The sequence below is a fragment of the Cydia strobilella genome, chromosome 12 (assembly GCF_947568885.1).
Source record: "Cydia strobilella chromosome 12, ilCydStro3.1, whole genome shotgun sequence".
Lineage (NCBI taxonomy): Eukaryota > Metazoa > Arthropoda > Insecta > Lepidoptera > Tortricidae > Cydia > Cydia strobilella.
The window spans coordinates 5,281,741-5,308,670 of record NC_086052.1 but is presented as its reverse complement, the minus strand read 5'-3'; the positions used below and the strand labels follow the sequence as shown (position 1 = coordinate 5,308,670).

At 36.8% G+C, this 26,930-nt stretch overlaps 1 protein-coding gene across 1 annotated transcript in view; it reads right to left on the bottom strand.

Moving 5' to 3' along the window:
- Positions 1–26,930, bottom strand: part of LOC134745917 (WAS/WASL-interacting protein family member 1-like) — a 39,658-nt gene that overhangs the window by 9,765 nt on the left and 2,963 nt on the right. Inside the window, exons 2-4 of the mRNA XM_063680027.1 lie at positions 23,797–24,050; positions 2,330–2,456; positions 825–1,047 (exon numbers count right to left, since the gene is read on the bottom strand). Of these exons, the coding sequence (XP_063536097.1) occupies positions 825–1,047; positions 2,330–2,456; positions 23,797–24,050 (604 nt within the window). The remainder of the gene's footprint in view (positions 1–824; positions 1,048–2,329; positions 2,457–23,796; positions 24,051–26,930) is intronic.

Sequence of the window (26,930 nt, the reverse complement as noted above, 5' to 3'; positions counted from 1 at the left end):
ATAGGTCGCTCCTCTGCTGTGGTGATGTGTGGTGCGGTGCGATCGCTACGGTAGAACTAGCTTGTCCTCTCGCTTCATTTGTTACTTTGTGGTTGGATAATTGTTGCACAGTTGTCATGTTCACTTCGGTTATCCCGAGACTTAATAAAAACCACAATTGTATTTGCACTCAGAGACAGCTTACAGTCGGGCTAACGTTAAATATGGCGCCTATAACCGTAATTTCATAGAAGTAACTGTGAAACCACTTTATCGAATGTAACTTACGATCACAGATGATTGAAACAACTGGTCCTAATTCTTGTGCTGACAAAGTATAAAAACTGGTATTTAAAACACTGCAAAATGAAATGTGTGAAATATTATGTGTGTACTAAAAGGCCACGAACGAATCTGATATGACTTATAGATAAACTTGATAAAGTATGAATCTCATTGATAATCGACTAGCCGTAAGCGATGACATAAGAACCGAAATACAAAGTGGACAATCAACGTAGATAGCTTTGACAATATGGTGGCCAGTTAAAAAAAAGACATCGAATATGTTGAAAAAGACACTCATCATCTTCCTCGCGTTATCCCGGCATTTTGCTACGACTCATGGGAGCCTGGGGTCCGCGTCACAACTAATCCTAAGAATTGACGTAGGCACTAGTTTTTACGAAAGCGACTGCCATCTGATCTTCCAACCCAGAGGGGGAACTAGGCCTTGTTAGAATTAGTCCGGTTTCCTCACGATGTTTTCCTTCACCAAAAAGCTACTGGAAAATATCAAATGATATGTTGAAAAATACACTAAGCACTGAAAAGAGTTTCCTCACCTGGGCACTCGCATGCTCTGCGCCCTGCCGGCCATCTTCCCACCATTAATGTTAAGTTTCTTGGGCGGCGGGCTCGGCCGATCCGGCGGGTTGGCCGGCGGCCGCGGCGCGAGGTTCGGCTTGCCGTGGCTGATCCGAGGCCGCTCTGATAAGTCGGAGGTGGAGTGGGACGCGCAGGGGGTCGGTGTTGTGGGGGCTGAGGTTAGTGACGTCATGCTGCCACCTGGAACATACAAACATTTGTTAAAATATGAGACCTCAAGTTATAACAAAGATAATCATGTAATACCCTCCAAAAGCCCAAGGTCCTACCCGTAGGACTAATTACTTCGATATAATATAAACCATTTTTAATAGACACAGTTACATTTAATTTGTTTCATTCGATTTCAAATCAAAAGGAATTCAATCATAGTTCCTGAAAATTCTGCACTATTGATTTCCAATTTTTCTTGGATATTCTGCATTCCCTAGGGGCACGCCTTGACCCTCGGTCAGTCGCTTAGCTCCTGAGATTTACAGTACTCCACTCGCATTTCGCAGTCTACACTAGAACTATTAGAAGTATTTCTAGTTGAATGAATTCTAGTAAATTTGAATGAGTTCTCTAATGGAACTACGACATACAAGTACCTACCTAAGATGTTAGATAGAACCTTGTCACTTAAAAATTATAGTCTCTGTCTTTGTAAAAGAATGAAATTAAAAAAACTTCTTTCTAGTTATTTCGCGGTCAAAAGTTGATGGAATAAATTAAATGAGGGGGTGCGAGGTACGAGTAAAACACGTCACGTCGTATTCTTGGTCCAAAAACCCGTTTCCTCGACTTATCAGGGTTCACCGCTTAACCCTTTGATTATAGAATAAATAATCTGAAGTTGTTACCTAGTGCAGCAGCGTTGGTAATTCTACTGAATGCAACGAATAGCATATTCTGAGTCTTACTGGGATCCTCATTACAAGTCACAACATTATCTGTTCAAGCACTCTCAAATAATCTGTTATAAACATTCTTAGATATCCCGTAACTCTATCATTATTACCCTTTAATAGGCTTGTGTAGTACGTGTACTAAAATAAAATAAAATACGATTCCCTCCACTGAGACTCCACTTAGACCGAACTAATGATTCTGCTCTTAGTACGCTTTAGTCGTTATAGCAGGTATTATTATTAAGATTTTGTAGGCTATTATAGCGTAGGTATTTTGGCTTTTGTATGGGAATGATGTATCTGTTACGTAGTAACTATTTATTAATCTGTGGTTTTAGTACACTACACGCGAACGAAACAGAATGGGAGCGAGGACCGAGAGACTCATCCGACCGAACTAAAACTAAACGTCGACTCTCTCTGCGTACTACAGTACTAAAAGACCGAACTAGCACAGTTGTGAGATTGTACTAGCGAGCGATCTTTTCAGTGAACGAGCATGCACAACTCTACCCTTTCAACAGGTCATTACTAGTTGTAAAGGGTAACTAAACCAGTGTTGGTAGCCTTACCTAGCGCAGCAGGGGTATTAGCAGAATGCAGCGCACTCTTGTTGCGGTGCAGCGTGGAAGCGACAGGCGCTTGCATGTTCTGGACACGTTCCGCCACGCCACCAGTTAGCACCGAGTCTGAAGAGCTCTGGAAATGAAATAGATCTTGTTGAAATTACGTCTTGTAGTTTAGCTAGGATATTCAGTCAAAGTCAAAATATTCTTTATTCAAATAGGCCTAGCAAGAAGCACTTTTAAATTGTCAAGTTTTACAAATAAGTATTACCTTAATCTAAATATCAGAGCAATTTATTGATGCAGTTATTATTGTTCTTAAAAATTTTACAAAAGGATCGTCAAACACCAAAATTGTATAAAAAATACTAGTCTAGAAATTTTCTAGAATAAAAGACTATATGTCAAAAAATACGGATTACCTAATTACCTAATTCATTGAATTATCAATTTCATCATTATTAACATAATAATAAATAATTAATTCTTTTCAATCACACTTAATCCCACGGTGTTTCATCATTCATGTAGTCTTGTGTGCTATAATAGGCTTCAGAGATAAGCTTACGTTTTACCAAAGGGGATATAATAAGATAGAGCGGTACTGTCATAGTAAATTTTGTAACCACTGCAAATTCACTGCCATCCATACTTTAAAACTAAAAATGAAGTTGTTACGTACTACACTTTTCGCCCAGCCCCACCCGCCCCGCCTTATCTCTTTAAGTAAAGATGTGGGAAACCTGGGCGGGTTAATTATGATTATGGTTTACACTTCACACCTCTTATTGTCATTTTGTATTTTAAGAGATAAGCCAAAAAAGAGCGATATACATATTTAATTTCCTATGCTTTGTTTTTGAATCTGAAAATTTAATGTTAGGAATGGTCTTGTGTCTCATAACAAACTAGACACGTTTCAGTTGCAATAACTTCTTATATTACCAATTAATTATTCTAATAGGTGTATGAAAACTTAACTTTGAATATATATTTTGAATTGCCTCTTTTTAGAACATATTACCTACATGTAAACTTAAATTAGGTACTGTGATGATGATGATTCATAAAGGAAAGTAAAACCAACGACATCGGTCAAGATTGCAGTATATGCAGTTACGAGATAACCTCAATGATGACTAACATGTTTATTTATATTACGTGTCGGTTATTATGACTCAGTTTGTTTACTAATAATCACTATTAGGTACTCGTGTACGATACAATTTTACGTTCGCCCAGACAGTAGAGGTTACGAAGTCATAGAAATATTTTGAAAATTGCAATTTTACTTGATACTGTGATTATTATTTCACTGTCCCTTTTAAAAACTCGTTATCTTTATGTCCCAAGCCAGATAGAATATCATCTAGTTCTAACCATAGACATATATATTACTTCGTAAAGACCGGCCTTACGAGCACTACGATTGCGGACGATACATTGGAGTCAAAATCGCATTTAGTTACACAAGCGCGCTTAGTCGTGTGGCGAATTGCGCATCAGTGGACGTATCTTTTCATAAGCATTCCCGGTGGGTCGGGAGAAGAGTCAAAAACACGTTATGGGTGCAGACCGCGGACCTGAATGAACTTTGGTTTTTAGCGTTTTAAGGGGCCCACTGATTATCAGTCCGCCGGACGATATCAGCCTGTCAGTTAGAACAAAATTTGACAGTTCCGAACAACTGACAGGCTGATATCGTCCGGCGGACTGATAATCAGTGGGCCCCTATATATAGGTAGGCGTTGGTTTTAGGCAGTTTTAGCCCAACCGAATATCCAGTTCGGTATGAGCTGAACCAAATATTCAGCTGAATATTGGTATTCGGCAAAGTCTATATTCGGCCCATCTCTAATTCAAATGAACCTTAGCAACTATCGAACTTATAATTTAGGTACATTGCGATTAACGTGCAAGTGCTAATATCCCAACTATCCCAAGGGAGAAAAATAATAACGTGTTTAGGTTCTTGAGCTTGTGTTACCGAAACCTTCCTTAAAATTGCGATAGATACAGACAGATAACTATTTGGCAGAGAATTCCTGTTTTACAAGCCATGTACTCGTAATGTTTGGCACAACAGGCAATGTTGAGCAAGTTTACGATTCACTATTTTTTAAGAATTGACAACATTATTATCTAAACGACAAAACAAATAGCCTTACGTATGTCTCAGTGTACCGTCGGTCCTTGTCTGAGACTTTTTGGACACCGTCCTTGCCGAGTGACCTAACGATTGATTGGTCTGACCTAATTGAGGGCGCTACTTCGTGTCGTGTACACGCTTCAAATTTTTAGGGTGCTTGAAATTAGGGTATACATGGCACATTATATAATATTTTAATGAAAGTTGATTTAAGACGGTATAAGACTTATTACTAAACGTTTCACAGGTGTACACCAATTGTCAATTTCGAAGCACGAAATTGTATTAGAGTTTACATATTTTATACGATCAATGAACATTTGCTTATAATATAATAACTGGATTCTTTCGATGCTTAATGAGAAAATTTAACTTTAAAGTCTTACTTTCCTTTTTACTACGTAATAGAGCATACAAAATATCACGAAACATCTACCAAGTAAGACTATGATTACATAGAATTATTGATCAAAGTATAGTTATTATTTTACATGAGAGGTTTTCAATTAAGGGGCTACCTGAGGTTTTCATCGATTTTTGACAAGTTTTGAATCGTATCTCCTACTTTTGCACTACATATAGAATTATAAGACAAGCGGCTATCGGTTCATCAATCTTTTATCTCCATTTTTGTCTACCGGATTGTGAAAAAAATGAATACTTATTTATTTATGATTGTTTTAAACATGGTCTAAAAAACACTTTTTTCGTATCTCGATTGCTGTGAAAGATCTTACTTATACGAAATCTACATATTTGGGTTCATCTTAGACGTCTCTAAAAATTTGTCTAAGGTTTTAATTTTAAACTAATTAACACAAAAGTTATGGCCAGAAAACCAGTTTTTTGGCCTAAAATTGTTCAACTTTGATGCCAAATATTTCGAAAACAATGAACTTTGAAGTAAATATGGGATACTATATTGCTAAAATCCGTTGCTGTTAATATGATAAGCTACAAAAAACATTAGAAAACTAAGGGATTCAAATCGAAGGTCATTGGGGCATGGGATCCCCTTAAAGCATCTGAGCATATGAAGTTGCCAGCTATAAATAGATCAATCCTTTGTTGACTTTATTCATAGGTACTCAACCACAGACTGTTAGTGGTCCCTAAAAACAAAAAACAAAAGTTAAGTGATCCCTTATCACTGAAAGGTTAGGATTGTTAAGAACTTATCCACTGCTCTATATAATAGTGAATCTGTTTCATATCCTGAAGACCACAATGATTGAATCGACACGATTTCCTATTGATTATATCAACATAGTATCTAAGGTCAGTGACAAGTCATGACCATGACTCATGTCATGATGACTCACAATGATAATTGGTAGGCTTCGAAGGGATACCTAAGGTTGCAATGATACAATGCTATTGAGTCATGACAAGGTAAATAAAGTGTGCCAAGTTTTCAAAATAGGACCAGAGGGTCGCAAGTCGCAAAAGGTAAAGAACACAAGGAAGGACAATCAGGATCGTTATGGCGAATACTGCAAGATCGACAGTGGAGTACGTGATCGAAGGAAAAATTAGATTAATGAATTTTTCAACTAGGAAACAAATCAAATTATATTAATGAAATATTTTTTGTTCGCCCTTAGAGTTGGTTAGAGCGCCTAGATGGTCTGGATGTTAGCCGCGTAAGCTGAAGACGCGGGTTCGATTCCCGCCTCGGCCACCGGTGCACTTGGTCTCTATTTATTTAGTGTATGATATCTATTTCAGTTTATAATGAAGTTTTCCTGTATAATCATAATCATTTATTTGCACATAAGATAAAGGTAATCCATTGCATTTCAGGGGTATTGCAATATTCTTAAGTATAGGACTTTATTTTATTTTTAAATTCATGCATACTATAATTAGTGTAATTACTGTAGTTTGCTGAAGGTCCTCTAACTCTACAAACCTCATGCATACAATTCATAATCCCAACATCTTAAAAGTATGGTATAGTTTTCGTAGGTATTATGTGTCATGTCACTTCCATGAAACATATAAACATAAGTATTAATCCTAGAAATTACTTGTCATAGTCATAAAAAACTATACTAGACAAGACTGCCCGGTAATTTGTCCTAGTAGTCATAAAACTAATCGAAACTTTTGCTACTAACTTTAGTAAATAATAATCAAATCAAAATCATTCAGGTTACATCATCAAACTTAAAATTTCGGAGCGAAACCTTACTTCGCGAGGTTAATTTCCTATAGTAAAAGTTGACTTGAAATGTCAATATTTAATTTAATAGCCCGGGTGAACAGGTTTAAGTATTCATATGACAAACTGCATTTATATTATTTCTGCAATTAATATTGTTCTCAACGCATAGTGAGTAGGTCGCCTCAAGAAAACATTGGCGCCGCGGCGCCGTGAGTTCGGAAGGCCTACCGCGAACCACGTTCGACGTGTTGCCTCTCTGTCGCACTTGTAAATTCGTACATAAGTGGGACAGGGAGGCAACACGTCGAACGTGGTTCGCGTTAGGGCCCCAGGTCGCAGCTCGCAAAGCACAGAGCGAAGAGCCGCGCATATCATGACCCGGGATCGCGGATATCATTATTATTTTATAACAAAAAAAGTTAAAGAAGCGTGGGCGGGGCAGGCCCAGGAGAAGATGACGAGATGATTTTGACACCTTCCTTTACAACTGGCCGGAGGAAGCACAAAATCGAGAGTTATGGAGAACAGAGGGGCTACCGCGAAAACCGAAATTCGCAAATTGCGGGGATCTTTCTCTTTTACTCCAATGAAGGTGTAATTAGAGTGACAGGGAAAAATGCCCGCAATTTGCGAACTTCGATTTTCGCGGTTATAGCCCAGGGGCTAGGCCTTTGCCCAGCAGTAGACACTCAAATAGGCTAAGAAAAAAAAGTTATCCACGAGTTCGATCTAAAACAAAGTGCGCATTTTTAGAAGCAATTTTCATATTTTTAGCTTTTGTGCAAAAATTGTTACAATTTCAGAAACTGTTGAATGAACCCACGGCACCTTTAATATGAATTATGTATTTAGAGCCCATCTAAGGTTGGTATTCCAATACAATGTGCATTTCGTCTTACTCTTTCACTAAGCAAAATGTAAGACGCAAATACACATTGGACAAATAAATTGGACAGTTGGAATACCAGCGTAAGAGACAATTTGTGGACGTGTCACAATAAATGCCATATCTTCTAGGAATTTGACGTTTACATTCCTACATTTCCCACACGGTGTCACTCCAAAGTTAGCTTGGTCCGTTGACTAACAGAATGACAAATCGACGGAGCAACGTTCAATATTACCTATTAATGAACAATATTAATACGTCATACAAGACTTACGTCATTTCCCATTGGCATTGCGGAAAGTATACATATAAACTGACGTATGACGTATTTAAGAATATATTTAATGAGATAACCGCGTTGTGGCAAATATGGTTCAAAATATATTTTACGATACGAGTATGTAATTTTAAGTCCCCGGCAAGCTCGGTTCTCCATACAAACGTAGTTACGCTCTCATTTTAAAACGACTAGCTAGATTGCTCTGAAACTTTGTACTTACAATAGGATAAGGTATATCTATTGCCTGTAATTAGTTTATGTAGCTTCAGATACCATATTAAAAAAATACAGCGAATTTAAGTTTTTCTTACAAACTTTGTACGGGAAGGTGAAATTCGGCTGAGCTTGCCGGGGACTTAATATCACGATAGAAAGCTCATAGAGTGTTTAAGCTCTTTGCACCTAACAGAACAAAGTGAGGGAGTGTCATTATGAACGTCATAATAATTTTCATAGAAAATTGGCATTAATGATGATATTTCCACACTCCAAATGCCGTGCAGAGTCAAACTCTAGGCACATATACATATAGATATATGATATAGTCATGATATAAACGCACCCGGAGCCAACGTCATTCCCATTAACATACAAATTCATGGCTCTTTCTTGGCACACGTCGACCTCAACTATTCACAACATTTACTAAACAATAGTATTGTGATGAACAAATTTAATTAGACCTCATGATTCAAAACAACTGTGCCTAATCGAAAATCATCCATATTGTGGTTAGCCAAAAAGGTCATCACTTGCTAAAGCGTTGTGAACATCAGTCCTGAGCCATACAAAAGACCGTCTTTCGGATCGAAAACGTACTATGTACTAAAGAATTTGCATAGATAATATTACATTTTCATGTACTGGCTGGAGTTCACGGTGAAAGCCTTTTTGGTAAATAACGACACATTGTTAGGTTACTATTTGTCAGACTCGCGGCAGTTAAGGCAGTATTTCCGTGAAAATCGCTTAACTTACTTAAATTTATTTGGTGATTAATCTTGTGTTTAATATGTAGCTAGTATTTCCGTACAAATCACTCAATTGATTTAATGCGCCATTTATTTATTAGGTAAGACGATTAATGCCAGTTTCTGGACCCCCTCCGAGCAGTTTTGTGATCTTACGTAAGATCTATCAAGACTCCCTCGAAGCCCCCTGTAAGAAAAAAAAACCGGCCAAGTGCTAGTCGGACTCGCGCACGAAGTGTTCCGTACCATTACGCAAAAAACGGCAAAAAATCACGTTTGTTGTATGGGAGCCCCCCCCTTAAATATTTTGTTTTATTCTGTTTTTAGTATTTAGTAGTAGTATAGTAGTAGTAAATCACTTTATTGTACAAAACAAAAATTGTTGACATGAAAATCATATAAATTTAGTATTTGTTGCTTATAGCTGCAACAGAAATACATCATCTGTGAAAATTTCAACTGTTTAGCTATCACGGTTGATGAGATACAGCCTGGTGACAGACGGACAGACAGACAGACAGCAGTCTTGGTAATAGGGTCAAGGGTCCCGTTTTTACCCTTTGGGTACGGAACCCTAATAAGAAATGGGCTACCCCCGGGTCGAGTCCGACGCGCACTTGGCCGGTTTTTTTATTACCAGCAATATTTTGCCGATAATTCAAAAACACCCTGTATAGTTAGTGGCTATACTGACATCATCTGTCAGAATCTTGAGGCACGACTTTGACAGACATAGAGAAGATGCCACACATCTATTCTGCTAGAGATAAGGACTTACCAATAGGCTATTTGACTAATTTTTGAAAATGGTTTTAATTTATTGTTAATGACTTAATAATTACACTACATTAATATTTCCGTGAAATTTCCTGTATTAAATATAAAAAAACAATGTTAGTTTATTTATTTTGAACGCGCCTTAAACGCTGTTTTTGCAGGGGCTAATCACGTTACACGTGTGACGTCACACGCGAGTAAACTCAGTCAATGACCTAAGTAAATCTTATGGTTAATGTGCATTGAATTGATTATTTCACTGTAAAATGGTATATATAAATGGTGTATAGTGCCGCAATGTTTAAGTACGACTATAAAAAATCCAGATAAATTGTTTGTTTCCGTTCCAACGAATCCCAAAAAAAGAAAAATGTGGTTAAAACTAGCGCGAAGAGACCCAAAGAGCATTTAAGCGCATATAAATGTTTTTATGTGTGAAGACCACTTCGATGTAAGTAATATTTAACTGTAAATAAATATGGTAATTAAAGCAGCGGATTTTGTTATTTAACGAAACAAGATCTAGGTATTTATTGTATTACTACATAACCTCATAACATAGCTCTTTCAGCATTAGTAGGTAGTTAATAGCATACTTTTTCTTTCAAACTAAAGTGCAGTATGGAGATATTATTCTCGTCATCGTATTCTATATACCTATATATATATCGTCGTCGTATTCGTATTATCGAAATCGAAATGTTTTTACATTTCTAAGTTCCGCAGCATAGTAATCCGGATTATCTTTAAAGAAAAGTGTAACCATTAATGCGTATGTCTGGTAGGTTGCGCTATCAGCTCAGCTTTCACATATTTCGGCTCCATTTTGAGATTCTTATGAATATTGTGCTACTAGATATACGGATAAATCGAAATATATATCAGAAAACTGTGGAACAATAACTAAAATTAACTAAATACAAATAAAACAGTTAAAACACTCAAGGCAATCAAGAATTTTTACCCGCGTGTGACGTCATCCGAGCGTTGACCAATCACAGAGCGTTCACGTCCCAGATGAAATTTCAAAAAATATTAAATTTTCTTGCGTTTATTTTCCAAAAAATAAACATAATTTACATTCAAATATAGTGAAATATACTTTATTAGTTTATTATCTTTCAGGATGACAGCAATTCGTTATATATTTTTAATGTTGTCAAATACCCTATAGAGAGATGTCATCAACCATACAATTCCATTGTCCCATGTAAGCTATCGTATAAAATTGCGATCATCTCGAGAATGAATCATTCTGCATTAACATTCAGGGCCATCAGCAATGATTTATCGTCGCACGAAAAACAATGTCTTGTTCCAATGACAATCCTACTAGTACTAGTCACCAACACCTTATGCGACGAGTGCTTAGATTTCTCATACGATATGCTCAACAGTCTTAACCGACCCGACGGTCGATACCTTGTTAGGGTTCCGTACCCAAAGGGTAAAAACGGGACCCTATTACTAAGACTCCACTGTCCGTCTGCCCGTCTGTCTGCGTCTGTCACCAGGCTGTATCTCATGAACCGTGATAGATGAACTGTTGCCGCTATAACAATAAATACTAAAAACAAAATAAAATAAATATTTAAGTGGGGCTCCCATACAACAAACGTGACTTGTCTGCCGGATTTTGAAAGAAATTAATACTTTTTTTTTTACTCGATTGCTGTGAAGGATCCTTACATGTTACGAAATCTACATATTTGGGTTCGTCTATAAAAGAAAGTCTTTAAAAACTGGTCAGAGATTTTAATTTTAAACTAATTAGCACAAAAGTTATGGTCAGAAAACCCGTTTTTTGGGCTGAAATTGTTCAACTTTGATGCCAAATATCTCAAAGACAATGAACTTTGAAGTAAATATGGGATACTATATTGCTTAAGGTCATTGGCGCCAGGGAGCCCCATTAAGGGGATCCCATGCCCCAATGACCTTCGATTTGAATCCCTTAGTTTTGTAATGTTTTTTGTAGCTTATCATATTAACAGCAACGGATTTTATCAATATAGTATCCCATATTTACTTCAAAGTTCATTGTTTTCGAAATATTTGGCATCAAAGTTGAACAATTTTAGGCCAAAAAACTGGTTTTCTGGCCATAACTTTTGTTTAGACAAATTTTTAGAGACGTCTAAGACGAACCCAAATATATAGATTTCGTATAAGTAAGATCTTTCACAGCAATCGAGATACGAAAAAAGTGTTTTTTTAGACAATGTTTAAAACAATCATAAATAAATAAGTATTCATTTTTTTCACAATCCGGTAGACAAAAATGGAGATAAAAGGTTGAAGAACCGATAGCCGCTTGTCTTATAATTCTATATGTAGTGCAAAAGTAGGAGGTACGATTCAAAACTTGTCAAAAATCGATGAAAACCTCAGGTAGCCCCTTAAGCCACATTTTATCAAATTGCAAGTTTTAGGGACAGAGAAGAACCAAGCATCTCGCCTCGCCGGTAAAAAGCAAAAACGATCAATTAAACTGGTTATTTTATAAACGGACATTAATTAAATAAGTTACATTTAAGAGGAGGTCGATACCGGAGCCTCGAAATCGAAGTTTTCGGATTGGCATATCGCCAAGTCACGTATACCAATTAGTGCACTGCAAACAAATGGATTCAGTTGAAGCTTTGCTGGGTGAAATGAAAATTTCGTTGTCTACCCCTCTATCGCTCTTGCATATTCGAGCGATAGAGAGAAATAGACGAACGAGCCAAGTGTAGGCTTTCAGTTCCTAGCGTGCCATCATTGTCGCTTATGAAACGGACGCTAAGCTTTTAATCCTTCTAAAAATTCTAGGAAGCCGATTTGATCCGATTTCCATCATATTATAGGATTTTTATTCCATGATTTGGCTTAAAAAGTACAGGGCCAAATTAAGCCTCTGCTTTCAAACGTTTTTAGAAAAATCTAATGGGCTGTCGGGTAATTTGCATGCATGCAAAATTTGCGTTATTAATTTCTAGGCCAAGTCGAAAATCATACAATTTCCTTCGTACAAAAAGTCACATTTTGTATAGAATTTGAACAAAGTCCTTACCGTCCATAGATTGGACATGCCAGTTGCTTTTTAATGATTTTAATGGGTTTACTATTTTTATTAATATGTAGTATATATATTAATATGTAGAAACCGGATATTTGCCGAAACCTAAAACGAATGTTCGGTTTTGTTCTAGTTTCGACGGAAAGTTGATTTTTATGTCTAAACCTGCCGAAACCGAAACTACGGTTGCACACAATCGAAAGTACAATCTTGTATGTTTCGGTACGGCCGAAAGATTCGGCAGGTTTTTGGCCGGAACCGAACCTTCGGCAGACACATTATTCTATGCCGAAACCGAAGCTTAAATTTAAGTCCCACGGAAGTTTTATAGTTAAAAACGTCGAGTTTAGTTGGCGTCGGCTGTCGGCTGACATACAACGCGACCGTATTAAACTCATAACTGGACAAGTAATTATCCTAATTTCTTAAGCGAGGACTCAAACGATTAAAAAGTGTCAAAAATGAGTCAGAACGTTGACGACAAATTCGGGTGTGAAGACATCTGTTTTAGCGTTAGTAGTTAAACAACGATGCCATATCATCATTATCAACAAAGACGAAAATAATGTATAAGATAAACACAGTTGTGTTAAAAAGTAATGATCTAATGATAAAACAATTAACTTTTTCACAAAAATATTCTTAATTTTTTTCTCATCATCTTCCTCGCGTTATCCCGGCATTTTGCCACGGCTCATGGCCGCCTGAGCCATGATGGCTGAGCCTGGGGTCAGCTTCACAACTAATCCTAAGAATTGACGTAGTCACTAGTTTTTGCGAAAGCGACTGCCATCTGACCTTCCAACCCAGAGGGGGAACTAGGCCTTGTTAGGATTGATCCGGTTTCCTCACGATGTTTTCCTTCACCGAAAATGATATTTCGTACCCGAAAAACTCATTGGTACGAGCCGGGGTTTGAACCCGCCACCTCCGGATTGAAAGTCGCACGTCTTACCGCTAGGCCACCAGCGTTTTTTAGATTGTCACCTATATACCTACAATATCACCTATATACCTACCAAATCGTACCTAATCACAGTTACAATGCACAGACAGCACATGATTGTCGCGACAGTATGTCGCCGCGAGATAGGCTACCCGTCATTTTCTAACTGTATTAATTAAAGAGGGACGGGTAGTCTATCTCGCGGCGACATACTGTCGCGACAATCATGGGCTAGCCCGGCTGGTGAATACATATTGAGGAGAAAACTTGCATTGTTAAAATTGGTCGTCTAGCCCGTATAATATAGAAAGTGTTATAGAAATATTTAGGAGTAGGACTTAATTAACGAATACAGAAGTATCGCTGGTTTTTTTTTTTTGGGGGGGGGGAGTCGCCTGAAGGGCCAAAGACGAGAGTCCTTGCTTTTTTCTACGTTTAAATATTTTTGGCTTAAAGACTGCGATTCAAGGAAAATCCATCATGGACGACTGGGAAGTATCGCTGGTTAGTTCGCAGCATCTCGAGTATTTATTTTGCTAATCTTATCTCGCGTTCCCGCGTAGTAGTGACGTGCAAGCATTTAGTAATCGTTTGATAATGCGCAAATAACGTGCAGACGAAGAAAAACTAACACTATCTGTAGTGTTCTCGTTTTCATAATGATTTCCTACCAAAAAATGTGACAGGAAACATTTTTAAGGTTGTTTATATAATTATCCGATAATTATCCCAGGTATATTATGGATGGTGCTATATTTATTTTCTTTGAATTCTTTAGTAATTTTTCTAAATCTCGTCTTAGAATCTTCGTAAATTTAAGGTTATTATCAAATCGATAATTATCAGGCATAAAAATCACGATAATTATCAAGATAACTATCATTGATAATTATCATTTCGAATCCTGGTCTGTTCAGAAAGAGAAGAGTCGTGGAATGTATGGGCCCAATACATTCCACAACTCTTCTCTTTTCGAACAGACTCTAAAGTGTAATGTCACAATTTCAAAATCAGTGAACTGATTGAAACCTAGAATTAACTAAAAATATACGTGGGTTAATGGCGCCATGCCGTTTGATTTCAACCCACGCCTTTTATTAAGTAACAGCCGTGCGGAGATGGGAGTTCACAAATTTATAGTATTGACATGACATACAATATCACCGATCGATAAAATATATAAAATAAAATACAGCGAGCTGCAAAATTGCATGGACTGGATGGAAATATTGGAAGTTTAATCGCATAAGTAGGGCAAGGCTAAAAATATACACAATATGCATAGAAAATCAGTTTCATAAAGTGTCCGTAGCTTCGTAGTACGAAGCAAAGTATTAAGCTGCAGACATAACTGATCCTCCTGCATAAAAACTTGTTTTCAGGGGGGTCAAATATATCTGATGCAGCTTACTGTACGAGTATAGGGTGGTTACAATAGGCTTATTCACTGCGATCCTAAACGAAATTTTGATACAATTTCGTTTTAGTAAAACCATTGGATGAACGTAGGTATCGTATATCCATGTTAGGTTTAAAACTTCAGAAAAGCCGAGAACAACTAATACGGAAAGTCGCAATCAAATGCTGATCCGAAACATAAACAAACATCCCACATACGAGTAGATACAGCTGGCGCAGAAACTGGGAAACTGGGGTATCACGGAGCTAACGCAAAGGAGCCTCGTCTGCCAACAAACCACTGTGTGGTTTGGCAGAAGAAAATATGTATTTAGTTGTAAGTAAGATCTTTAAATAAACGTTTATTTATTTAAAAAAAAAATCGTATACCGAGTTAGACTACAAACTGGGGTATCACGGAGCTAATCGTATACCGAGTTAGACTACAAACTGGGGTATCACGGAGCTAATCGTAATATACCAAGATTGACTACAAACTTAAAGCTACACGAAAGGTGTGTTATCGTCACCTAATAGTACCCACAACACAAGCTTTATCGAGCTTACTTTGAGGCTAAGTCGGTTTATGTAAATGTCCAAAAATATTTAGGTACTATTTCGTCGGGGATAGTGCAATACCGCGTAACTAACAAAGTCGATAGTTCTAAATTCAAACAATGTAACCTACCTATATAATAAGGCTCGGGAAGACAGAGAAATGAAATTAAAGTCGGATCACGCCATCACGCTTTTCATGCCAAGTGCTACGTCAAGTATGGAGCTAATAAGGAATGCACAATAAAGGATGTACCTATGCATTTTTAATTCCTAGTTTGTGCAAAGTTAGCATAGTCTGAGTCCAAATAAAGGCTTACAAAATGATTTTCAATAAGTACATAAGTATACACACTAGCCTACTGCCTATGTTTGAACTTTTCAAGTGTCCGGTGGAAATACTAATAAAAGCGGTGGACAAGTTTTGGTAAAATGCGGAAATTTCATGGAATCGTGTCGTGGGGCATTATTTACACACTATTTGACAGATGTCAAATAAAGAATCTGTTCCACAGTTGCCACGCTGGCGCCACTGTCACGCACATAAACAATATTGCCCACTTTTCTATATATTGTTACCTAATAGACTTTTGTCATAGAAACGGATAGTTTCCCATTGTAAAAATACTCGTACTATGTTCAATATTCAAATATTACATGGCAATCAAGGTGTATCTAACTAAATTTAAACAACAAACATTACGACCTATGACCGTTAAGACAATCAGATTGTTATCATGGTTATCTTACAATTTAAATTATACTTAAACAGCTCGTAATAAAGTCCATTATGCTTTAATAACGTTCCGCTAGATACGAGATTGCGATAATCAGATCTCTGGTAATTATTATTAATTAGCTCTACCGGTTTAGATGCTGCGGCGAAACAAAGGCGATGTGAAAGCTCTTATTTCGTTTCAATAGAAACTATAATAGCTTGCGTGTGCTGCATTTTTATTGTGGTATCGTTATTAAGTTAGTGACTAGTGACGTAACTACCACACAGTCGTAATAAAGAAACTTGATTTTGTTTGACGACGGTTTTTATACTTTTTATTGTCATTTGACGGATTTTATTTGGTATGAGGTTTTAGGAAATAGATACTTTTAATAAAAGGAAAATAAACAAATTCATACGTTTGCCAATTCAGTTACCAGTATATAGGTACCTACATATGGCGCTGTACAGCCATCTTCTTTAGTTGTCAAATTCGGGGAACGAAATTTTCTTAGACTTTACACGTCTTACACAACGTATGAATCTTTGAACAAATTAATTAAAACCATAGATTGATTTACCGTTTGTGGTCTTAGAGGATATAACCAAACGGAGTAGCCATTAACAGGCGTTCGCCTCTGTCGAAACTATGACCAATGGTCATACACATTATTATGGACTGACGTTCCTGACATGATTGCTATTTTTAGGTTACGTATACATTTGACGTTCCCCTCCCCCGCAAAAAAATGGCAGACTGTTTTGTACAAAAAATTACAGACAAGGCTTCTTCATTTGGTTATATCCTCCAAGTTTGTGGTACGTTTAGTTTTAGCTAAACATTCAACTAGTGTGTTCATGTTTGCTTATATTTTAACGCATAAAAAATAGTACATGTATTACAGTCACTGTGAGTATGCAATTATTGAGTACAAATTAGTCGTAGTCTTTAAAATACAAGGAACCAGAAAGATGAATCACCGCCTTAGACAAGTAGGAATAGTCATAATGACTTAGGTATACCTAGAAATCAATTTACGTAAAATATACGTCAATAGTATAAATAATAGAATACATATGGTGTGCGGTGCGGACTTTTCCTTCTTATAATGGTAACTTTACTAAAAAATAGCACATCTGACTAATAAAATAATATTATAAAATAATTATCGATGTAATAAGGATATTAAGGATAAATACATTTAATTATGCATGATTAAACTCAGTTTTTAGCCTTCCTTAAATAGGAAATGACAGAATGTCCAGAATGATATTACCATAGCATGGCATGGTGAATTGTAGGTTGCGTCATAGAGTAACTTATACTAGAGCGGTACTGTCATAGTAAATTTTGTAACCCCAGTAAATTCACTGCCATCTGTCGACACACTTTAAAACTAAAAATGAAGATTTATAAAAATACGATAGAATGTATTTAAATATAGATAAATGATTTTTTTTATTTGCATTAATTATTTTTATGATTTTGACCCATGTTCTTTCACTGATATGCGTTAAAATTGTTAAATAACAAACGAAACCGTCAACGCCATCTATACGACTGTAGGCCAAAACTAGTAGCGCCCTCTGAACGAGAATCAAATTTTCTTGATTTTCGAGACACGTTTTTTCCTTAGACTCTATCCATATATTACGGAGTTATATCTATCTTTGGTTGCGTTAATCCAAATAAAACGGTGTCAATTTAATCTACGATGCATAAAATAAGCAGGTACAAACAAAGTTAAGAAAACACTATCTCACACAATGGGAATCGGGAAACCCACATTAATCTAAGTAATTTATGTAAATAAAATATAAAACCCTTGGAGGCATTGGATTAGGTACTGCCACGGTACTGCGATGAACGCATAATAAGGCCCTTTCCTGACTCGACTGTAAGAAATCGGTGCGACATTTGTACTGATTTCTAATTGGTGCAAATTCGGGACTGAGCCCCGCTTCCGCGACTCCGCGCCAATCAGGAAAAACCGGCCAAGTGCGAGTCGGACTCGCGTTCCAAGGGTTCCGTACATTACACAATTTAAACAATGTATCTTTTATGTGAAATGTCTTTAAAAAACCCGTAGGGGTCGGATCAAAAACTAAGTAATTAAGTCCGACTCACGCTTGACTGCACATTTCTAATAGGTTTTCCGGTGATCTATAGGTAAAGATCTATTTTGTGTATTTTCGGAGATAAAGGGAATGGTAATTTTTTGCCTATTTTCTTGAATAACTTCTAAACTATTTATACTTTAAAATTATAAAAAAAATATTCTTAAGATTCTCACAAAGAGCTCTTTCATTTGATATGTAACACGATTTACACGATATAGTTTGACAAACTTAATTTTTTAATTTTCTCATTTACCCCCCAAAAGTGGCCCCCGTGTTTAACATTAATATGTTTACGTTACATGTCCATCTTTGGGTGACAAAGTTACATATGTGTACCAAATTTCAACTTAATTGGTCCAGTAGAAGAAAATAGGCTGTGACAGACGGACAGACAGACAGACGCACGAGTGATCCTATAAGCCATAAGGGTTTCGTTTTTTCCTTTTGAGGTACGGAACCCTAAAAATACTGTGTAATGTGCCGATACTGTACCGCCAAATTAGGAAAAGGCCTAAACTGGTGAACTTTTTAGGTATTGCAGTGTGCATCAATTTACCAGTCTTTAGGCACTTGGCATATCGAATATCCATAAACTTATTAGATTTAGTATTATATTATAATTTAGTATAACATGCAATACCCATATAACTCCTGGGAACTTGTATACATACCCTAGTTTTCAATGAATATTCAGGTGTCCACATTTTGAATAAACCACAAAAATAAAGTAAAGCAATTAAAACACAATCGCGCAAATACTAATAACATGTGATACTAAAAAAAAGTCACGCAGGTACATTGTGAGATATATATAATCGTCGATAACATAAATAATATTTATGTTATCGATATTATGGTATTTAGCGTTTAGTGTATTTTCCTACTTACAGGCGGTGGGCGCAATGACTAAAACAGCGTAATACACAGATAACCGTATCTGTCGATAAAGAAAGATAGTCATGTGTTTTGTGACAGATATAGTGAAAGAAGATAATCTTTGGATGATTTAAAATACATTTCAACAATTTCAATGTAGGACATCACTGTTGCCCAGTTGTCATCGTTGGACACTGACTAGCAAGAGCATTTTAAAATATGTCAACAAGGTATAACGCAATCAAATCATAATCATCAGAACTGTTTGTACCTAAGAACTAGATCACTATTATTGGGAAATCACTATTATTAATTATTTATTTTGACGTGTAAATTGGTTTTATAAATAAATTATTATGATTATGATTATTATTAACTCACTCCGTGTCATTTTAGTACACACTACACAAAACGACGTCCAGTAAGATACAATTGAAAATAATGAAATTAGAAGAATCCCTCTTAATAGCAATAATGCACGTTGCCAGCCATATTTCTTTTTTAGGGTTCCGTACCCAAAGGGTAAAAACGGGACCCTATTACTAAGACTCCACTGTCCGCCTGTCCGTCTGTCTATCTGTCACCAGGCTGTATCTATAGACAGATAGCTAGACAGTTGAAATTTTCACAGATGATGTATTTCTGTTGCCGTATAACAAGAAATACTAAAAAGTACGGAACCTTCGGTGGGCGAGTCCGACTCGCACTTGGCCGGTTTTTTATACCAGGTAAGCGAAGTAGCCTGTGGATGCCTGCAACTGCAGAAGTGTTACATAAGTAGGCGTGCCGACCCCGCAACAGCAGTGTAACACAATATTTTGCGCGCTTCCTTGCAATATTTTATTGAATAAATGATTGTAAATGAATAAATGATTCTGAATAGGAGGTGTATCTTATACAAAGAGTACACGTGCATTTTTCTTAAACAAACAAATGCAAGGTTATATCGAAAGCCCAAACTCCCACAGAGTGAGGATGACGCCACACTCCCGCTAAGGATATTTTAGCGTTTTCGGCCGTGTGTGGGCGAACTTGAACTATTTCGTGCGTTCGGAAATAATCTTCTTAATTTACGATCGGTGGCTTACTTATATTAATGTTTTTAAGTTCTATTCGATGAAATTAGAAATTACGCAATGTGTAAGCAAATTAGATATTATTTGACTAAGTTTTCGTTTTCACATGAGTGATCAAAACCGCGGTTTTTAATCAACCAAAAATTTCAAAATATACGAAATGGGAGGCATACCTACTCGTATTTAGACTACCTTTTTACTTTTTAAATACGTATCCAGATAGAGTAACATTTAGTACATAATCATATTAACGACTTACATACATTAATATATTGATTAAAATTTGTCGAATTAACGCATTACCAAATTATTAACAAATTAGGTAACTATTTCAAAAGGAGAAAATACATATTTCATATTTGTAGGTACTGATTTAAGATCTAACTGTTGAACGTATTAATAGTAGATTGTGAAGTGAGGGTGAAAAGTGAACCATAACACCCGTCGTGGTGATGTTTAGCTTTTTTCGTCATTTTAATGCACCTTTTTGTTATGATATTGGAGGCAATAGAGCAAATGAATCGCCCGATAGTTAGCAATTATCGTCGCCTATGGACACCCGCAAAATCATAGGGGTTGTAAGTGATGTGTTGCCAGCCCTTTAAGATGGGAGTACACGCTGTTTTCTTGAAAGTTTGATGATCGGTTTAAATATGACTCAAAAGCTCAAAAAAAAACTCAGACATATTTATTGCTCATAGTATTACAAATTACAAGAATACAGACCCTATAAGGGCACAGCAATTTATTTTATACTTACTTATACAATTAATCTTATTAATTAAATTGCAAAAAAAAACTATCATTCTACTTTTTTCGCATAGTATCATCGAAAAACTCCTGCAGAGAGTAATAACTTTTATCTAATAAGTATTTATTTAAGGTGGTTTCAAATGATTTGGGATTTTCTATTGATTTTATTGCTTGTGGAATTTTGTTATATATTTTAATGCACATCATGTGAGGTCCTGAGTGATATAATGTTAGGTTGGATGTGGGTATCGCGAGGTTGTTATTTTGTCGGAGGTTTAGCGGCTTTGTGTGTCGTTCTTTGGCTTGTAAGAAAAAATGGCTATGGGCTTTTGCAAACTTACATACTTCCAAGATATATAAGCAGGCTAGTGTCAAGATTCCTAGTTCCTTAAAATAGGTTCGGCAGCTCTGCATTTGTTTTATATTTACTATAATTCTGATACACTTTTTTTGTACAATAAACAGACTGTTTACAGTTGTACTGTTGCCCCAAAACAATATGCCGTAGCGGGACAAGGAGTGGGCATAAGGATGGTAGGCTGTTAAGGCAGTTGTTATATCGGTAGTCTTTTTTAATTCATACAGTGAATATGTAAACCGCGATAATCTATTAATTAATTGTTGTATATGGTCTTTCCAATTTATATGTGAGTCTATATTTAATCCTAGCAAAGAAAACGTATTTACAGGTTCTAACTTAATATTTTTAAATGAAAAATCTATTGTTAATGGTTGTTGACCACCGAGTGTTACTTGAAATTTGTAATTGACGTACACTTGTATGATAATTTGAAGACGTGAAAATCCGTCAATTAGCGAGTTGCCCATTTTACCCAAAGACGCAATCTAAGGAAATATGACCCACCAAAAACATTTTCATGTAAAATGTTGCCATTGCCAAGACGAAACCATAAAAAACAAGATTTCTTACTTTCATAATCATCATTATTAGCTGAGACCTTCACCTAGGCCAGTTTGTTTGAATTCTTAACCAGGTCGTCCACCTAATTGGGGGCCTTTTCTTTCATCATTAGGTATTTTTAGTCCGCACAACAGACACTCGAATAAGTTAAAAATAAACTTTATTGTAAAATCAGTTTTACAGTATGTAGTGACTGCGATGCGATCGCTATCTCTATCGTTATCTAAACATGGCCTAGTCCGGTTACCGCACGATGTAATAAAACAATATTTACAGTACATATGGTGCTACTTTCTCGCACTTGTGCGTCAAATAGCACTTTTCGTGCAAGTGTCTAAAGTTTAAAGGGCCATATGTACTGTAAAACGTTGTGCGATACACGTGCGAATAGGTAATTCGCAACTCGTGTCGATTTAAAACACTCCCTGCGGTCGTGTTTTAATTTATCGCCACTCGTTTCGAATTTCCTCTTTTCCGCACTTGTATCGTAAATAACTATTGCAACGGACACACCGTTGATATCGCACCTGAATGCACTCATATTCAATGCCGAGGCTCTTATAAGAAAACCTCGATATTTAAAGGTCCCTTTCTGTAGTTTTTCGTAAATAACTCGTAAACGGTAGCCCATAGTAAAAAATAGTCTTATATTGCGTAAATAATCTGTATAAGATTTATTGTTACGGGCCACCGTTTAAGTTATTTACGAAAAACTATAAAAAGGGACCTTTAAACGCAAATGAAAAATATCTGAACATGCCCTGCCCTTTAACGCCTTCATAAGTTTTGTTCAGATATTTGTGAACACCTTAGCCGCTCCGATATATCTGATGACGACTATACCAACTTATTTAACTGCTGGCTTAACAAATGACTCTATTTTAGTACAAATCAACACGAAAATATAGATCTTGCTCAGTCACAAACTCACACGGGGCGTTTAAATATAAACCACTTGCACAATGTCAATCGTTCGATATCTCCCGTAGAATGCACATGAGAGGCCAAAAATAAGCGTGCAACTTTAAACTTTAAAGCCCAGGGCATAAGGTCCTATAAAAGGATATTATGATGACTGTAATCTCGATTTGGACGCTCCTGGGAGCTTCGCGGGATTGTAAACACTTCATACGTTATTTAGTGGTAATAGGACTTATGTTATTTGTATTAGAAATGAGCTTTAAGTACATGCCAGTAAGATTCATTGTTGTCGGGATGAACAAATCTTGGGAGGCAGTAGTAAGGGGTAAAACGCTGTTTTTACTGTTCTGTGAAATGGTTCGTTTGGCATAAGTATCTATGTCGAGCTATGTAAATCTCAGTTTACATTTGAAGACAAAATGGTTTAAATCTCAGTAATAATTGTAATAAAACAATCAAAAACATACAAAGCCACACCTTTTTTATTGCTCTTGATTGTAGATGTCCTTGTCAGCTGTATTAACTGTACAGATTTTTAATTTACGATTACAAAACGACATTAGCATGATTGCAAGAAAAGTTGATTAGAGGGAATCTAACGCACAGTAACGGTTTTTCAATTAATTTTGAGATCGTATTTACAGATGTTATTTGCACGTCCTTGGCATTAAATGGGTTAAGCTAGCAACGTTATTTATTATTAGAGACATTTCTTACATTTTTGTCAAACAAAGCTGTAACATTTTAAATCTAACTAGCGGCGATAACGATATCCGGTCCCATTTTTACCGCCTGTCGTGTCATCCGTCACTTTCGCACTTACATACGTGACAGGCATGGATGATAAAGAGGCGACTATCTTAGCCCTTCAGTCCTGCTAAAAGCTTGAAACTTACCAAATGCATCTGTTTCTGCACCGGCGGTTGCGGCGGCGGCCCCCGCGCCCTCGCCTCGCTCGGCTGCCTCTTCAACACCGGCCTCGGCGGGGCCTGGGACACCTGCGAGACCTGCTGGTCCCGGGAGGCCAAGGCCTCCGATAACGCTGCTGAGAGCGCGTTGACATTGCCAGGTTTGCGTTCTGGCGAGGACTTGGGCTGGGGCGGGGGGAACCGCGGCGCTTCGGTTTTGATCTGGCCGTTGGGTGTGGTTCCTGGAAAGATTAATGGTGCTATTTATAAACGTCTGTCAAATGTAACAAACCGTTGATAATCGTTTGTCCCTTTCCGTCATTTTGACATTTCTGATTGTCAGAAAGGGACAGTTTAACAGATGTTTGTAAGAGGTAACTTTTATGAATAATGGGGTAAGAGGTTATACGAGGGTTTTTAATAAAGGATAAAATTCCGATGATTTCATAATACGCTGCGTCAAAACCTGTAATTTTGACCAATCAAGGATGATTTGAATAAAGAATATATGGACTGACTTTGACTTTGGATAGAGATTATTCCAAGATTGGTCAATACAATTCTGTCGACGCATAAAAACGAGCGTAAAAGTGTATAAAAACAGGGAAAGGGACAAAGGGTCCCTAGTGTATGAGTAGTATTGCCCTGAGAACACGGTTTGTTTGTTAATCCTTGTTCCAGTAATTCTAGTCAGGCCAAATAGGGTCTTAGCGCCGATTTTTTTTCTAAGAAAAGCTAAGGAACATTAAATGTATACAATAAAAATAAAATCGTAACGAAACGGCGTTTAACCTTTCATGGAATGTTCGAACGTCGTAAACGTAACGCATACAAATTCACCGGTACCATCGTCGACATATAACTGCCCGTTCGTGAGCCTTACTGCAACGACATAAAACCCATTCATGGTCGGCTTTTTTGCTGGTAGTACCAAACACAAGCAACACTTTTAACTGACCGAAGATGGACACCGTAGGTGAACCTTATACCTTCGTAATAAGGTATACGAATGATCAGTGAACAATGTGTAATGGTACGTAGTCCTAATCGCATCCTCGCGCCCTACATCATTGGCAACCGTCAGTTCCGTTGTACGTTGCTGATAATTGATGAACTTTATATCGTTAGCTTAAGGTTTACAATTGTAAGCTAAGCGTGCACGATGGTTCGGAACAGTCGATTTTCACTTGCACTGCGGGAGGTTTTCTAATGTTTAAATTGGAACAAATTGTTTTGGCTCTCGGTAAACATTGGGTCGATTATTATGTTAGGGTTTTGTTGTTATTTTTGTCCTGAAATTTGTGTCGCGATCGCAGTACAGTCGGTTCAGCAACAACTAGATAGTGACGGCCAGAGTGGCCAAATATATTGTGACACAGCCTTTGTTACCATAGAAATAGAGATGAGTTCCTTTGACCGTCATTATCAATTTATTGTTGATTTAGAGGTTTTCTTATTATTATATTTGAAAATATAGTACCGTTTATCTGCCAGATAAGCATTTGGCGGGGTTGGCTGTAAAATGAAAAGAATTGGCTTTGGTCGCTTCAATCCTGGTTTTTAAAATCGGACTAGCGACCCACCTCGACTTCGCACGGGTTACACAAAACCTTAACAATTTATAATCCTAAACCTTCCTTAAGAATCACTCTATTGATAGGAGAAAACCGCATGAGAATCCGTTCAGTAGTTTTCAAGTTAATGCAAACATACATACATACAGACAGATGCGGCGGAGGACTTTATTGTTTTATAAGGTGTAGAGATACGCAGACCAAGTAGGTAGTTTATTGACCATCGTACCTGCGGCCTGCGATTTTAATATCTGGGATATGAAAACAGAGCTTAAAAAATCTTAGGTCTCAAGTTAGCACGATTATCAGATTGAATCTTGAATAGTCGTTGGCCACTTCTAACAAATCAGAAAGAAACAAGCCAATTGAAGCCTTATTGTTAAGAGTGGCTAATTACTTTGTAGGGCCAATAAATAACTATAGCAGTCACCCTACTCATAATTTAACGGCATAAAGTGCCTTATTGAATGAAACTACTTACAAAAACAAAGCGTCTAATCACTTATTTCAATTTACTTCTGCGAAGTTATTTTTAATCCTAAAAAGAAACGCAATGTGTGGCCAGTTCATTGCTTTAGCCTGACGGGTGACCGTTTTATGCCAGATGACATTGCCCACTTGTCCGGGCGCATCCTACCATCCTGCGTGCTGTGTGCCCCAGTTTACCGCAAATGATTAGTTCCGTCCGTACTGCGGACGTACGCGACATTTTTACTGTTATAACAATATGATTATTGTATGCGATTTTGATTACGATTGCACTAAATCAAAATGTCTTTTTTTTTTTTCAATGTTAAAAAGTGGTGATAAAGGCCCATGACCGTGAGCCGTAGAGTAATTTTAAAATAAATGATACCTTTTTTCGGAGCTTGAGTTTAGTTAAAATTTAAATTAAAAGTTTTTTCTTTAAGGCAGAGGGAATTAATATTTCCCACTTGATTATAAACTTTATTTAAAAGTGGTAGGGTTCAATTGTGCATAATTTCTGACACCCTTATGCCTTGGTTAAAATCGTTATACATTCATTCAAAGTTTGTCTATACACTTCTTATCGTAGTTAATAGTTATGTTTACTAGTTAAATGCAGTTTTATTAATTTTATTATTGTATGTTCAAATACTTCAAATATTTGTGAGCACCTTCACCTTTAACCACTCCGATCGATATATATGATTGCGACTGGACTTGGGTCCTAATCAGATTCGAAGGATCTTGTAGAAATCTGGGCCCGTAACCAGTTTTTATTCCTTTTAATTGAGGTTACGTATTTAACGAACTGCCATCGTATTGTATTTCATTAATTTTACGATTATACAAGAGACGAGTACTCGGACTGTACTTGGGTCCTAATCAGATCCGAAGGATCTTGTAGAAATCTGGGCCCGTAACCAGTTTTTATTCGTTTTAATTAAGGTTACGTATTTAACGAACTGCCATCGTATTTTATTTCATTAATTTTTACGATTATACAAGAGACGAGTACACCACGACGACGACGACACACGACGAGTGGAGTAAAGACAACTAAGACTTGTGGAACACAAAATT